Raw genomic sequence first — 12,444 nt, forward strand, 5'->3', positions numbered from 1 at the left:
CCGAAGGTTTTCATGCCACGTGTAAGTTGCGGTACAGAAATCACGTCTGAATTCACGATTGAAATACATTGCGCATGAACAACCCATGTGCCAACCAAAGTGGCAATGTATGTCACGATTGGAAAAGAGTAAGATGAGAAATGGGAAATACCAGCTGGGTTTCCACCCTTCAAGTTTGGATGCCTAAAAATAAATATAAGCGACGCCAATCTAAGCAGAAACCCACGTGAGCGGAGTGGGTGAACAGGAGCAAAAGTTTTTTTTCATCAGAGCTGGCAGCGATCTATTTGGAATGAAGAAATCTTTTTTCCGTCATCCCACATTTTAATAAACGGTAAGACAATGTTAATCCTTAGTTAAGTGTTTAATTTATTTCGTATATTAGTAAGATGAGCGCATGGATATACTAGATGTCGCAGTAGTGTGTTTTTCACAAGTATTCACCCCATATTTAATTACCTACGTGTAAGTGGCGCTGCTAATTAAACTGCGACGTTCCAACATTTGTCCTAGTGTCTGCGAACTTAAAATGCAGTATGTGAAAAGTAACTGCATTTTCGATTACACATCTTAAATGATGGTCCTGTTATGTATTCAATATTGTGAATATTTTCTGGATCATATAAGGATTAAACTTGCACCCTAATTCACAGATTCCTCTTTGCTGGCATTGACACTACTGCACCTGAGCCCCCTACGTGTACTGATTCTGATTTGATCTATTACTGCATATTTGTCATGGTTTCAGTGAATGGTTTCAATCTGTAGACAAAATTTAATATTAGACATTTTCACAGCACTGGGTGTGCTTCACTATGAGTGAGTGTGCTTATGAGTGCTTATGATTGTGTTTGTGTGTGTGTGTATGAGTGTTTGTGTTCATATGAATGTATGACTGAATGTGAGTGTGTGTGTGTGTGTGTGTGTGTGTGTTTGAGTGTGTGTGTTTGAGTGTGTATATGAGTGAGCGTGTGTTTGACTGAGTGTGAGTATGTGTTAACTTTTTCAATAATAAGAAACAAAGAGTTTTCTCCTCCCCAGCTACTGAATCGCTATGCCTGCCGGAACAACTACAAACCTGGGCGACACTCCACCGGATGGGGGCTGGGGATGGGCTGTGGTGTTCGGATCCTTCATCTGCATTGGGTTCTCCTATGCTTTCCCTAAAGCTCTCACTATCTACTTCAAGGAGATCCAGGAATTCTTCTCCATCTCCTACAGTGAGATTGCCTGGGTGTCTTCTATTATGCTGGCTACTATGTATGCTGGAGGTGAGTGTGAATGTGTGCATGCATGTGAACTGGTATGCTTCATACATGATATATTTTACTTTTAACTGTCTAAAAGGAGAATAAGGTTTGCACACCTGCCATAAGTGACAGGTGCTAGGAGAACATCTACAAAGGGATAAGGTGAAAGGGGCGACATGGCTCAGGCAGTAAGAGCAGTTGTCTGGCAGTCGGAGGGTTGCCGGTTCAATCCCCCGCCTGGGCTGTGTCGAAGTGTCCCTGAGCAAGACACTTAACCCCTAAAATGCTCCTGACGAGCTGGTCGGCGCCTTGCATGGCCAATCGCCGTTGGTGTGTGAATGGGTGAATGAGAAGCATCAATTGTACAGCGCTTTGGATAAAGGTGCTATATAAATGCCAACCATTTACCATTTAGCAAAGAGATTGAATGTTTCAGAAATAATCCAAGACACTTAATTGGCACTGTACATAAAGATAAGGGATGAGGTGCTCTATTGAGTAAGGGATAAGGTGCCCTACTGAGTAAGGGATGAGGTGCTCTACTGAGTAAGGGATAAGGTGCTCTACTGAGTAAGGGATAAGGTGCTCTACTGAGTAAGGGATGAGGTGCCCTACTGAGTAAGGGATGAGGTGCCCTACTGAGTAAGGGATAAGGTGCTCTACTGAGTAAGGGATAAGGTGCCCTACTGAGTAAGGGATAAGGTGTTCTACTGAGTAAGGGATAAGGTGCCCTACTGAGTAAGCACCTTATCCTGAGTAAGGGATAAGGTGCTCTACTGAGTAAGGGATGAGGTGCTCTACTGAGTAAGGGATGAGGTGCTCTATTGAGTAAGGGATGAGGTGCTCTACTGAGAAAGGGATAAGGTGCTCTACTGAGTAAGGGATAAGGTTCCCTACTGAGTAAGGGATAAGGTTCCCTACTGAGTAAGGGATAAGGTGCCCTACTGAGTAAGGGATAAGGTGCCCTACTGCGTAAGGGATAAGGTGCTCTACTGAGTAAGGGATAAGGTGCCCGACTGAGTAAGGGATGAGGTGCCCTACTGAGTAAGGGATAAGGTGCCCTACTGAGTAAGGGATAAGGTGCCCTACTGAGTAAGGGATAAGGTGCTCTACTGAGTAAGGGATGAGGTGCTCTACTGAGTAAGGGATAAGGTGCTCTACTGAGTAAGGGATGAGGTGCTCTATTGAGTAAGGGATGAGGTGCTCTACTGAGTAAGGGATAAGGTGCCCTACTGAGTAAGGGATAAGGTGTTCTACTGAGTAAGGGATAAGGTGCCCTACTGAGTAAGCACCTTATCCTGAGTAAGGGATAAGGTGCTCTACTGAGTAAGGGATGAGGTGCTCTACTGAGTAAGGGATAAGGTGCTCTACTGAGTAAGGGATAAGGTTCCCTACTGAGTAAGGGATAAGGTTCCCTACTGAGTAAGGGATAAGGTGCCCTACTGAGTAAGGGATAAGGTGCCCTACTGCGTAAGGGATAAGGTGCTCTACTGAGTAAGGGATAAGGTGCCCTACTGAGTAAGGGATGAGGTGCCCTACTGAGTAAGGGATAAGGTGCCCTACTGAGTAAGGGATAAGGTGCCCTACTGAGTAAGGGATAAGGTGCCCTACTGAGTAAGGGATAAGGTGCTCTACTGAGTAAGGGATGAGGTGCTCTACTGAGTAAGGGATAAGGTGCTCTACTGAGTAAGGGATGAGGTGCTCTACTGAGTAAGGGATGAGGTGCTCTATTGAGTAAGGGATGAGGTGCTCTACTGAGTAAGGGATGAGGTGCTCTATTGAGTAAGGGATGAGGTGCTCTACTGAGAAAGGGATAAGGTGCTCTACTGAGTAAGGGATGAGGTGCTCTACTGAGTAAGGGATAAGGTGCTCTACTGAGTAAGGGATAAGGTTCCCTACTGAGTAAGGGATAAGGTTCCCTACTGAGTAAGGGATAAGGTGCCCTACTGAGTAAGGGATAAGGTGCCCTACTGCGTAAGGGATAAGGTGCTCTACTGAGTAAGGGATAAGGTGCCCTACTGAGTAAGGGATAAGGTGCCCTACTGAGTAAGGGATAAGGTGCCCTACTGAGTAAGGGATAAGGTGCCCTACTGAGTAAGGGATAAGGTGCCCTACTGAGTAAGGGATAAGGTGCTCTACTGAGTAAGGGATGAGGTGCTCTACTGAGTAAGGGATAAGGTGCTCTACTGAGTAAGGGATAAGGTGCCCTACTGAGTAAGGGATGAGGTGCCCAACTGAGTAAGGGATAAGGTGCCCTACTGAGTAAGGGATAAGCTGCTCTACTGAGTAAGGGATAAGGTGCCCTACTGAGTAGGGGATAAGGTGCTCTATTGAGTAAGGGATAAGGTGCCCTACTGCGTAAGGGATAAGGTGCTCTACTGAGTAAGGCATAAGGTGCCCTACTGAGTAAGGGATGATGTGCCCTACTGAGTAAGGGATAAGGTGCCCTACTGCGTAAAGGATAAGGTGCTCTACTGAGTAAGGGATGAGGTGCCCTACTGAGTAAGGGATGAGGTGCCCTACTGAGTAAGGGATAAGGTGCCCTACTGAGTAAGGGATAAGGTGCCCTACTGAGTAAGGGATAAGGTGCCCTACTGAGTAAGGGATAAGGTGCCCTACTGAGTAAGGGATAAGGTGCTCTACTGAGTAAGGGATGAGGTGCTCTACTGAGTAAGGGATAAGGTGCTCTACTGAGTAAGGGATGAGGTGCTCTACTGAGTAAGGGATGAGGTGCTCTATTGAGTAAGGGATGAGGTGCTCTACTGAGTAAGGGATGAGGTGCTCTATTGAGTAAGGGATGAGGTGCTCTACTGAGAAAGGGATAAGGTGCTCTACTGAGTAAGGGATAAGGTGCCCTACTGAGTAAGGGATAAGGTGCCCTACTGAGTAAGGGATGAGGTGCCCTACTGAGTAAGGGATGAGGTGTCCTACTGAGTAAGGGATAAGGTGCTCTATTGAGTAAGGGATGAGGTGCTCTATTGAGTAAGGGATGAGGTGCTCTACTGAGTAAGGGATAAGGTGCCCTACTGAGTAAGGGATAAGGTGCCCAACTGCGTAAGGGATAAGGTGCTCTACTGAGTAAGGGATAAGGTGCTCTATTGAGTAAGGGATAAGGTGCTCTATTGAGTAAGGGATGAGGTGCCCTACTGAGTAAGGGATAAGGTGCCCTACTGAGTAAGGGATAAGCTACTCTACTGAGTAAGGGATAAGGTGCCCTACTGAGTAGGGGATAAGGTGCTCTATTGAGTAAGGGATAAGGTGCCCTACTGCGTAAGGGATAAGGTGCTCTACTGAGTAAGGCATAAGGTGCCCTACTGAGTAAGGGATGATGTGCCCTACTAAGTAAGGGATAAGGTGCCCTACTGAGTAAGGGATAAGGTGCTCTACTGAGTAAGGGATAAGATGCTCTACTGAGTAAGGGATAAGGTGCCCTACTGAGTAAGGGATAAGGTGCTCTACTGAGTAAGGGATGAGGTGCTCTACTGAGTAAGGGATGAGGTGCTCTATTGAGTAAGGGATGAGGTGCCCTACTGAGTAAGGGATAAGGTGCTCTACTGAGTAAGGGATGAGGTGCTCTACTGAGTAAGGGATGAGGTGCTCTATTGAGTAAGGGATGAGGTGCTCTACTGAGTAAGGGATGAGGTGCTCTATTGAGTAAGGGATGAGGTGCTCTACTGAGAAAGGGATAAGGTGCTCTACTGAGTAAGGGATGAGGTGCTCTACTGAGTAAGGGATAAGGTGCTCTACTGAGTAAGGGATAAGGTGCCCTACTGAGTAAGGGATGAGGTGCCCAACTGAGTAAGGGATAAGGTGCCCTACTGAGTAAGGGATAAGCTGCTCTACTGAGTAAGGGATAAGGTGCCCTACTGAGTAGGGGATAAGGTGCTCTATTGAGTAAGGGATAAGGTGCCCTACTGCGTAAGGGATAAGGTGCTCTACTGAGTAAGGCATAAGGTGCCCTACTGAGTAAGGGATGATGTGCCCTACTGAGTAAGGGATAAGGTGCCCTACTGCGTAAGGGATAAGGTGCTCTACTGAGTAAGGGATAAGGTGCCCTACTGAGTAAGGGATGAGGTGCCCTACTGAGTAAGGCATAAGGTGCCCTACTGAGTAAGGGATGATGTGCCCTACTGAGTAAGGGATAAGGTGCCCTACTGAGTAAGGGATAAGGTGCTCTACTGAGTAAGGGATAAGATGCTCTACTGAGTAAGGGATAAGGTGCCCTACTGAGTAAGGGATAAGGTGCTCTACTGAGTAAGGGATAAGGTGCTCTACTGAGTAAGGGATAAGATGCTCTACTGAGTAAGGGATAAAGTGCCCTACTGAGTAAGGGATGAGGTGCTCTACTGAGTAAGGGATGAGGTGCTCTATTGAGTAAGGGATGAGGTGCCCTACTGAGTAAGGGATAAGGTGCTCTACTGAGTAAGGGATGAGGTGCTCTACTGAGTAAGGGATGAGGTGCCCAACTGAGTAAGGGATAAGGTGCCCTACTGAGTAAGGGATAAGCTGCTCTACTGAGTAAGGGATAAGGTGCCCTACTGAGTAAGGGATGAGGTGCCCAACTGAGTAAGGGATAAGGTGCCCTACTGAGTAAGGGATAAGCTGCTCTACTGAGTAAGGGATAAGGTGCCCTACTGAGTAGGGGATAAGGTGCTCTATTGAGTAAGGGATAAGGTGCCCTACTGCGTAAGGGATAAGGTGCTCTACTGAGTAAGGCATAAGGTGCCCTACTGAGTAAGGGATGATGTGCCCTACTGAGTAAGGGATAAGGTGCCCTACTGCGTAAGGGATAAGGTGCTCTACTGAGTAAGGGATAAGGTGCCCTACTGAGTAAGGGATGAGGTGCCCTACTGAGTAAGGCATAAGGTGCCCTACTGAGTAAGGGATGATGTGCCCTACTGAGTAAGGGATAAGGTGCCCTACTGAGTAAGGGATAAGGTGCTCTACTGAGTAAGGGATAAGATGCTCTACTGAGTAAGGGATAAGGTGCCCTACTGAGTAAGGGATAAGGTGCTCTACTGAGTAAGGGATAAGGTGCTCTACTGAGTAAGGGATAAGATGCTCTACTGAGTAAGGGATAAGGTGCCCTACTGAGTAAGGGATGAGGTGCTCTACTGAGTAAGGGATGAGGTGCTCTATTGAGTAAGGGATGAGGTGCCCTACTGAGTAAGGGATAAGGTGCTCTACTGAGTAAGGGATGAGGTGCTCTACTGAGTAAGGGATGAGGTGCTCTATTGAGTAAGGGATGAGGTGCTCTACTGAGTAAGGGATGAGGTGCTCTATTGAGTAAGGGATGAGGTGCTCTACTGAGAAAGGGATAAGGTGCTCTACTGAGTAAGGGATGAGGTGCTCTACTGAGTAAGGGATAAGGTGCTCTACTGAGTAAGGGATAAGGTGCCCTACTGAGTAAGGGATGAGGTGCCCAACTGAGTAAGGGATAAGGTGCCCTACTGAGTAAGGGATAAGCTGCTCTACTGAGTAAGGGATAAGGTGCCCTACTGAGTAGGGGATAAGGTGCTCTATTGAGTAAGGGATAAGGTGCCCTACTGCGTAAGGGATAAGGTGCTCTACTGAGTAAGGCATAAGGTGCCCTACTGAGTAAGGGATGATGTGCCCTACTGAGTAAGGGATAAGGTGCTCTATTGAGTAAGGGATGAGGTGCTCTACTGAGAAAGGGATAAGGTGCTCTACTGAGTAAGGGATGAGGTGCTCTACTGAGTAAGGGATAAGGTGCTCTACTGAGTAAGGGATAAGGTGCCCTACTGAGTAAGGGATGAGGTGCCCAACTGAGTAAGGGATAAGGTGCCCTACTGAGTAAGGGATAAGCTGCTCTACTGAGTAAGGGATAAGGTGCCCTACTGAGTAGGGGATAAGGTGCTCTATTGAGTAAGGGATAAGGTGCCCTACTGCGTAAGGGATAAGGTGCTCTACTGAGTAAGGCATAAGGTGCCCTACTGAGTAAGGGATGATGTGCCCTACTGAGTAAGGGATAAGGTGCCCTACTGCGTAAGGGATAAGGTGCTCTACTGAGTAAGGGATAAGGTGCCCTACTGAGTAAGGGATGAGGTGCCCTACTGAGTAAGGCATAAGGTGCCCTACTGAGTAAGGGATGATGTGCCCTACTGAGTAAGGGATAAGGTGCCCTACTGAGTAAGGGATAAGGTGCTCTACTGAGTAAGGGATAAGATGCTCTACTGAGTAAGGGATAAGGTGCCCTACTGAGTAAGGGATAAGGTGCTCTACTGAGTAAGGGATGAGGTGCTCTACTGAGTAAGGGATGAGGTGCTCTATTGAGTAAGGGATGAGGTGCCCTACTGAGTAAGGGAGGAGGTGCTCTACTGAGTAAGGGATAAGGTGCCCTACTGCGTAAGGGATAAGGTGCTCTACTGAGTAAGGGATAAGGTGCTCTATTGAGTAAGGGATAAGGTGCCCTGCTGAGTAAGGGATGAGGTGCCCTACTGAGTAAGGGATGAGGTGCCCTACTGAGTAAGGGATAAGGTGCCCTACTGAGTAAGGGATAAGGTGCCCTACTGAGTAAGGGATAAGGTGCCCTACTGAGTAATGGATAAGGTGCTCTACTGAGTAAGGGATAAGGTGCTCTACTGAGTAAGGGATAAGGTGCCCTACTGAGTAGGGGATAAGGTGCTCAACTGAGTAAGGGATAAGGTGCTCAACTGAGTAAGGGATAAGGTGCTCTACTGAGTAAGAGATAATGTGCTCTACTGAGTAAGGGATAAGCTGCCCTACTGAGTAGGGGATAAGGTGCTCTACTGAGTAAGGGATAAGGTGCTCTACTGAGTAAGGGATAAGGTGCTCTACTGAGTAAGGGATAAGGTGCTCTACTGAGTAAGGGATAAGGTGCTCTACTGAGTAAGGGATAAGCTGCCCTACTGAGTAAGGGATGAGGTGCCCTACTGAGTAAGGGATAAGGTGCCCTGCTGCGTAAGGGATAAGGTACTCTACTGAGTAAGGCATGAGGTGCCCTACTGAGTAAGGGATGAGGTGCCCTACTGAGTAAGGGATAAGGTGCTCTACTGAGTAAGGGATAAGGTGCTCTACTGAGCAAGGGATAAGGTGCTCTACTGAGCAAGGGATAAGGTGCCCTACTGAGCAAGGGATAAGGTGCTCTACTGAGTAAGGGATAAGGTGCCCTACTGAGTAAGCACCTTATCCTGAGTAAGGGATAAGGTGCTCAACTGAGTAAGGGATGAGGTGCTCTACTGAGTAAGGGATGAGGTGCTCTATTGAGTAAGGGATGAGGTGCTCTACTGAGAAAGGGATGAGGTGCTCTACTGAGAAAGGGATAAGGTGCTCTACTGAGTAAGGGATAAGGTTCCCTACTGAGTAAGGGATAAGGTTCCCTACTGAGTAAGGGATAAGGTGCCCTACTGAGTAACGGATAAGGTGCCCTACTGAGTAAGGGATGAGGTGCCCTACTGAGTAAGGGATGAGGTGCCCTACTGAGTAAGGGATGAGGTGCTGTACTGAGTGAGGGATAAGGTGCCCTACTGAGTACGGGATGAGGTGCCCTACTGAGTAAGGGATGAGGTGCCCTACTGAGTAAGGGATGAGGTGCCCTACTGAGTAAGGGATAAGGTGCCCTACTGAGTAAGGGATAAGGTGCCCTACTGAGTAAGGGATAAGCTGCTCTACTGAGTAAGGGATAAGCTGCTCTACTGAGTAAGGGATAAGGTGCCCTACTGAGTAGGGGATAAGGTGCTCAACTGAGTAAGGGATAAGGTGCTCTACTGAGTAAGGGATAAGCTGCCCTACTGAGTAAGGGATGAGGTGCCCTACTGAGTAAGGCATAAGGTGCTCTACTGAGTAAGGCATAAGGTGCCCTACTGAGTAAGGGATAAGGTGCTCTACTGAGTAAGGGATAAGGTGCCCTACTGAGTAAGCACCTTATCCTGAGTAAGGGATAAGGTGCTCTACTGAGTAAGGGATGAGGTGCTCTACTGAGTAAGGGATGAGGTGCTCTATTGAGTAAGGGATGAGGTGCTCTACTGAGTAAGGGATAAGGTTCCCTACTGAGTAAGGGATAAGGTGCCCTACTGAGTAAGGGATGAGGTGCCCTACTGAGTAAGGGATGAGGTGCCCTACTGAGTAAGGGATAAGGTGCTCTACTGAGTAAGGGATAAGGTGCTCTACTGAGTAAGGGATAAGGTGCCCTACTGAGTAAGGGATGAGGTGCCCTACTGAGTAAGGGATGAGGTGCCCTACTGAGTAAGGGATAAGGTGCCCTACTGCGTAAGGGATAAGGTGCTCTACTGAGTAAGGGATAAGGTGCTCTAATGAGTAAGGGATAAGGTGTCCTACTGAGTAAGGGATAAGGTGCTCTACTGAGTAAGGGATGAGGTGCCCTACTGAGTAAGGGATGAGGTGCCCTACTGAGTAAGGGATAAGGTGCCCTACTGAGTAAGGGATAAGGTGCCCTACTGAGTAAGGGATAAGCTGCTCTACTGAGTAAGGGATAAGCTGCTCGACTGAGTAAGGGATAATCTGCTCTACTGAGTAAGGGATAAACTGCTCTACTGAGTAAGGGATAAGGTGCTCTACTGAGTAAGGGATAAGGTGCCCTACTGAGTAGGGGATAAGGTGGTCAACTGAGTAAGGGATAAGGTGCTCTACTGAGTAAGGGATAAGCTGCCCTACTGAGTAGGGGATAAGGTGCTCAACTGAGTAAGGGATAAGGTGCTCAACTGAGTAAGGGATAAGGTGCTCAACTGAGTAAGGGATAAGGTGCTCTACTGAGTAAGGGATAAGGTGCCCTACTGAGTAAGGGATGAGGTGCTCTACTGAGTAAGGGATAAGGTGCTCTACTGAGTAAGGGATAAGGTGCTCTACTGAGTAAGGGATAAGGTGCTCTACTGAGTAAGGGATAAGGTTCCCTACTGAGTAAGGGATAAGGTTCCCTACTGAGTAAGGGATAAGGTGCCCTACTGAGTAAGGGATAAGGTGCCCTACTGAGTAAGGGATGAGGTGCTCTACTGAGTAAGGGATGAGGTTCCCTACTGAGTAAGGGAAAAGGTTCCCTACTGAGTAAGGGAAAAGGTTCCCTACTGAGTAAGGGAAAAGGTGCCCTACTGAGTAAGGGATAAGGTGCCCTACTGAGTAAGGGATAAGGTGCCCTACTGAGTAAGGGATAAGGTTCCCTACTGAGTAAGGGATAAGGTTCCCTACTGAGTAAGGGAAAAGGTTCCCTACTGAGTAAGGGAAAAGGTTCCCTACTGAGTAAGGGAAGAGGTGCCCTACTTAGTAAGGGATGAGGTGCTCTACTGAGTAAGGGATGCGGTGCCCTACTGAGTAAGGGATGAGGTGCCCTACTGAGTAAGGGATGAGGTGCCCTACTGAGTAAGGGATGAGGTGCCCTACTGAGTAAGGGAAAAGGTGCACTACTGAGTAAGGGATAAGGTGCTCTACTGAGTAAGGGATAAGGTGCTCTACTGAGTAAGGGATGAGGTGCTCTACTGAGTAAGGGATGAGGTGCTCTACTGAGTAAGGGATGAGGTGCCCTACTGAGTAAGGGATGAGGTGCCCTACTGCGTAAGGGATAAGGTGCTCTACTGAGTAAGGCATGAGGTGCCCTTCTGAGTAAGGCATGAGGTGCCCTACTGAGTAAGGGATGAGGTGCCCTACTGAGTAAGGGATTAGGTGCCCTACTGAGTAAGGGATAAGGTGCCCTACTGAGTAAGGGATAAGGTGCCCTACTGAGTAAGGGATACGGTGCCCTACTGAGTAAGGGATAAGGTGCTCTACTGAGTAAGGGATAAGGTGCTCTACTGAGTATGGGATGAGGTGCTCTACTGAGTAAGGGATGAGGTGCTCTACTGAGTAAGGAGAAGGCACTGTACTGAGTCAGGATAAAGCCCTGGGCTATGGGGCGACATTGGCTCAGGCAGTAAGAGCAGTCGTCTCATTGGCTCCGGCTGTAAGAGCAGTCGTCTCATTGGCTCAGGCGGTAAGAGCAGTTGTCTCATTGGCTCCGGCTGTAAGAGCAGTCGTCTCATTGGCTCCGGCTGTAAGAGCAGTCGTCTCATTGGCTCAGGCGGTAAGAGCAGTTGTCTGGCAGTCGGAGGGTTGGCGGTTCGATCCCCCACCTGGGTGTGTCGAAGTGTCCCTGAGCAAGTCACCTAACTAAATGCGCCTGCTGAGCTGGTTGGTGCCTTGCATGGCAGCCAATCACCATTGGTGTGTGAGTGTATGTATGAATTGGTGAACAGGAAGCATCAATTGTACAGCCCTTTGGATAAAGCTGATATATAAATGCCAACCATTTACTGAATAAACTTATAAAACTTACTTTTTATCCTTACTCTACAAATAACTACAGATAATGTAATGCTTCAAATAAAACAGTCCTGATTTGTACTGAGTCATATTTTGTGGATGACTTCTAAGACTAGTAGATATTTTGGTTAAGATATAACCACAATTAGCAAAATTAAGTCAAATGGATCATTTATTCAAAGATGATATTCCAAATTTCGGTCCAGGTAGAAAATGACTAAAAAGTGTTGCACTACTTTATATAGCTGAGGAGGTATAATAGTCCTACTTATGTCCAAAAAAATGGTCCTCATTTATCCAATGTGAGCCGAACGAAATTGACCAAAATTAACAAAATATGCAGTTGATGGCCCAACACTCTGTACCAAAATACTGTATTAACGGTGCAATAACTCAAGCTCATTGGTTGAAAATTGGTTCTAATTGCCACAACCAATGGCGTTTTAACGTGAGCCCATTTACAGAGAAGGGGTGGGATAAACAGTGTTTGGTTTGAAGGTGTTTCTTGCTGCTATTCCTCCCTTGACCATTAGAAGTCTGCAATTACCTATTTTACCTTTGTACCTTCAAACATCTTAAGTGGATAGGCTACACACTAGAAGACCAATAAGTTTAAAAAACATTTAATAAATACCTAATAAAGTGCTTACTGAGCGTATATTGCCAGGCTTTAGTCTTCTGCAGTTCTTTTAGTAGCCGGAATTCCATATATGGTGTTTTAGGTTTGTCAATTTCTGCTAATAACAAATTTTGTGAACATGCCTTTGGTGTACGTTTACTTGGTATTTATCCATGTACACACGTGGATACGAAAGAAAGTTGTGTGTACTCGTGTTTGATAAATCCGGCAGAATTTGTTCGTTCCGAACACATATACATTTGCACACAGATTTCCAAAAATATT

At 47.0% G+C, this 12,444-nt stretch overlaps 1 protein-coding gene across 3 annotated transcripts in view; it reads left to right on the top strand.

Moving 5' to 3' along the window:
• The window catches only part of LOC133138528 (monocarboxylate transporter 2-like), a 21,638-nt gene continuing 9,194 nt past the window's right edge, over window positions 1-12,444 (top strand). For all 3 annotated transcript variants that reach the window (XM_061257358.1, XM_061257359.1, XM_061257360.1), the window contains exons 1-2: window positions 1-334; window positions 1,042-1,271. In XM_061257358.1, coding sequence (XP_061113342.1) covers window positions 1,055-1,271 — 217 coding nt within the window. In that variant the 5' untranslated portion in view covers window positions 1-334; window positions 1,042-1,054. The remainder of the gene's footprint in view (window positions 335-1,041; window positions 1,272-12,444) is intronic.

Source organism: Conger conger, chromosome 10 (assembly GCF_963514075.1).
Source record: "Conger conger chromosome 10, fConCon1.1, whole genome shotgun sequence".
Classification (NCBI taxonomy): Eukaryota; Metazoa; Chordata; class Actinopteri; order Anguilliformes; family Congridae; genus Conger; species Conger conger.